The 3364-nt window shown below is 52.0% G+C and overlaps 1 protein-coding gene across 1 annotated transcript in view; it reads right to left on the bottom strand.

Moving 5' to 3' along the window:
- Window positions 1-121: 121 nt before the first annotated feature.
- The window catches only part of TTC22 (tetratricopeptide repeat domain 22), a 3455-nt gene continuing 212 nt past the window's right edge, over window positions 122-3364 (bottom strand). Inside the window, exons 2-5 of the mRNA XM_009884813.1 lie at window positions 2613-2723; window positions 1919-2062; window positions 629-754; window positions 122-562 (exon numbers count right to left, since the gene is read on the bottom strand). Coding sequence (XP_009883115.1) covers window positions 122-562; window positions 629-754; window positions 1919-2062; window positions 2613-2723 — 822 coding nt within the window. The remainder of the gene's footprint in view (window positions 563-628; window positions 755-1918; window positions 2063-2612; window positions 2724-3364) is intronic.

The following is a 3364-nucleotide window of genomic DNA, read 5'->3' as shown; positions in this document are numbered from 1 at the left end:
TAACACAACAAGGGGTTTGCTTTTTGCTTTTTTAATTAACAAGGTTTGAGAAAACTGTGAAGGTCCAGACACCTTGCAAAAGAGACAGCCACTCTGCAGAGCCTGCTGCCACTCCCACGACTCAGGGGGTCAGTGGCCGCTCCTTCATCCCGCCCGTGGAAAAATTGGCCTTCATCGTCCCCAACAGCAGCTTCGCCAGTGCCGTCCTCCCCTGTGCGACCATGGCTTTGCGGAGCCTGGTTACCTCTGGCGAGTGGTTGTGGCAGACAGCCCTCAGCTCCTGCTGCAGGTGCTGCTGGGGGAATTTCTCCTCAACTTTCTTAACCCACTGCTCCACCTCGTCCATCAGTGTTTTCTTCTGCAGCTTCATCTTACCAAAAAGCAGGAGCAGTGTCTGCCAGAGGCACCACAAGCTCTTGGTGGTGCCTGCATTGTCCACTTCAATGCCCTGCTTGAAGCACTCGATGGCGAGTGTTTCCTGGCTTTTAAGCCACAGGCATTTGCCCCTGAAGAGCTGCAGTTTGGGTATGGTATCACCCAGGTCAAACTCCATGGCTTTGTCCTGGAGTTTCATCCACCAGGAACAGTTCTTGCATGGTGTCCATGCTCATGCAATAGCAAAAAATACTAAAGTCGGCGGGGGGGAGGACCCTTCGAGGTGATTTTTAGCATGCATGAGCTTTCTTCTGTCAGGCACCGGGCCCTGTCCCATCTTGGCATGTTCCAGATCTTGCAGATACATCTTCATGTGGGTCTGGATACCAGAGGAAACTCATCGGCTTGTTTTATTAGCCAGTTGCAGGATGGATGACGAAATGATATGAGCACAAACCACTAGCACACATCAGGTCAGCTCCTTGGCCGTGCCAAGCTACACCAGAGAGCCAGGCCAGCTTGCCCAGCGCAGGCACCCCGGTCCCCAAAGTGTGACCCCACAGTTAGCAGTACCAGAAAAGGTGGTGCAAGCCCCTGACATGCTGCTCATCCTGTTGACCTTGGCTGTAAATTTGGTTCCTGGTGATCATGGGGTCCTTGACAGCCCATCTGCGCCCCCCTCCAGGCTCAGACATGGGGGCAGCACGCCCGAAGGTCTTCAGAGGTTGAACCACTTGGCCACAGGAGTGCACCTGAAGAAGGGCTGAGAAATCAAAAGCTTCTTTCTTGTGTCGTATCAGCTTTCACCAGTCCAGTCTGGCAGATGGACACCCCCTGGCACCCAGTGACCACCTCCAAACTGCACTTTTCAGCCTCCTGCCTCAAGCTCAAAAGAAGTTAAACATCTCTGAAGAGCAGCTGTAAGGACATATTAAAGTACTCCACTAGAGGAGGAGATTTCACTTCACCAAGCCTCACTTTATGAGGAGTTAAATAATCCTGTCTAAATATACGGAAGTAAGAACGAGTCCTTATTTTATTTAAAAATGGGATTTGAAGAAATCATCATGATTCTTCTATAATGGGAAATACGCCCTAATGTGCACTCCTGTTTATAGGAGGCTGGAAATGGGCAAAATCAAGGGATTAAAGTGTGCATTTTTATGCTCTTGAGTGATTTAGGGCCATTTAATTCATTAAATAGTTGAGCCAGTTCTGCGAGGTGACTCAGCGTCTTGTAAAACGTTGCCCAGAGGGACCTGGGGAAGTCCCTCAGCATCTCGGTGCCAGAGCCAGGATCTGGCCCAGGTTTCCAGGCTGCCAGGTAACAGCTTCTCTTCCAGACCAGCCTTCACCGGTTTTGTCAGGCAATTACTTCTCCCTACGTGTTTCTCAGTGTAATTAAACACGCAATGCAAAAGCTGTCTGGGAGAAGCGCCGTGGCTGTCTCAGAGGCTGGAGGAGCAGGACAGGTCTGCGTGGGAAGGGGACCTGCCCACCCCTTGGACACCAGCGCGCTGTGCTGGCCCCGATGGGGACCTACCCTTGCCAGGGTGCAGTGCGCCTGTCGGTTGAGCTGTTGGTCCCGCAGGACCTCCAGTGCCATATTGCATATCGGTTTGGCCGTCTCCTGCTTGCCCAGGAAGTGGAAGATTTTCACCAGGTGGTTCGGGATGGAGGGGGTTGTCTTTCACCGTTTCTATCGCCTGTTTGAGCCACGGAATGGAAGCACGTTTCCGTCAGTGACTTATTGCCTGCTGTGCTGATCAAAGGGACAAAAACATCTTGGATTGATTCGCCGGGGCGGTGTTTTAACCGGGAGGGTTTAAGCTGTACAAGAGACATGGTCTGTGGGGAAAGCTGATATCTCTTATTAAATCAACAGACAGGACTGAATGTGGGGCTAAGCTCGGGGGTTATGTGCCTGAAAGCATGTCTGTGCTCCTTATTTTTTCCAGCTGTGCTGGGGGAATGTAATAAAGGTACTGCTGTCCCTGCAGCCTTTCACCGAACTGCTCGCCTGCTGCTTTGCCAGGGGCTGATTTATGCCATCAAGGCCAAACGCGTGGCCTGGGAGGGGGGTGCTCTGTACCTGGGAGGATGGAGGGTCTCTGCTCCTGTCTGGGGCCTCCCCTCTTCACCCCGGGGGAGTTCCAGGAGGAAAAACACTGAAGACCCGGAGAAGGTGAATGAAGGAGCCGAATCAGTCCCTGGCACAGCAGCACTGGGTATAGCACCTTGCCAAAGCAATCGAGGGGTACGGTCTCGGAGAAACCACAGTCCCGGTTTCCCGTTGGGGTGGTGGAAAACATTTCTTTCCTTTCCAGCAGGTATCCAGCAGGTATTTCCTTTCCATCCCCCAGGTAGCATCAGGGCTAGGGAAGAGAAGTCAGGGCAGGTGAGAGGCCAAGTCATTCAGCGGCCAAACCTCTCTCCATCCTGCTGAGGATTTGCAGTTTGGACTTGGGGTCTCGGCACAGAGAGGCGTCACATCCTGACTGCCCCCGGACATGCTCTTACACAGTTTGTAGGGTGCGCGAGCCCACAGCACTGGCTCACACACCTGCCTGACTAACTTTCCTGAGTACTTTCATTCCCTCCAGTGATGTTACTATAACTGTGCGACTACAGGACAACGTTTTTATGCCCAGTGAAGCAGTAGTTGCAGGCCTTGTCTTAGATTCGCCCCTCGGGAAGTTACTGGGGAACATAAAATTGCCACACATCCCCTGCACCTGGCAGCTACCCAAGGTGCAGGTGCTCCTGGGTAACCTTCGGGTGCTTTCAGACAGCTCCTCCTGAGCAGACAACACTTTTGAAAATAAACAATACTGATAAAAATATAGTAATGACATCAATCAGAAGAATCCATATCATCATCTGAGGTTCAGGGCTACCTTGGATGTGGGCACACACAGCAGCCATCAGTGCTGGATGTGTTACTCTCCTCAAACCAGAACAATTACACCATGAGTTATGTGTGTGTAGG

Source organism: Charadrius vociferus, unplaced genomic scaffold (assembly GCF_000708025.1).
Source record: "Charadrius vociferus isolate BGI_N301 unplaced genomic scaffold, ASM70802v2 scaffold163, whole genome shotgun sequence".
In the NCBI taxonomy this organism is placed as follows: Eukaryota; Metazoa; Chordata; class Aves; order Charadriiformes; family Charadriidae; genus Charadrius; species Charadrius vociferus.
This window is presented reverse-complemented; position numbering and strand designations above follow the sequence as displayed.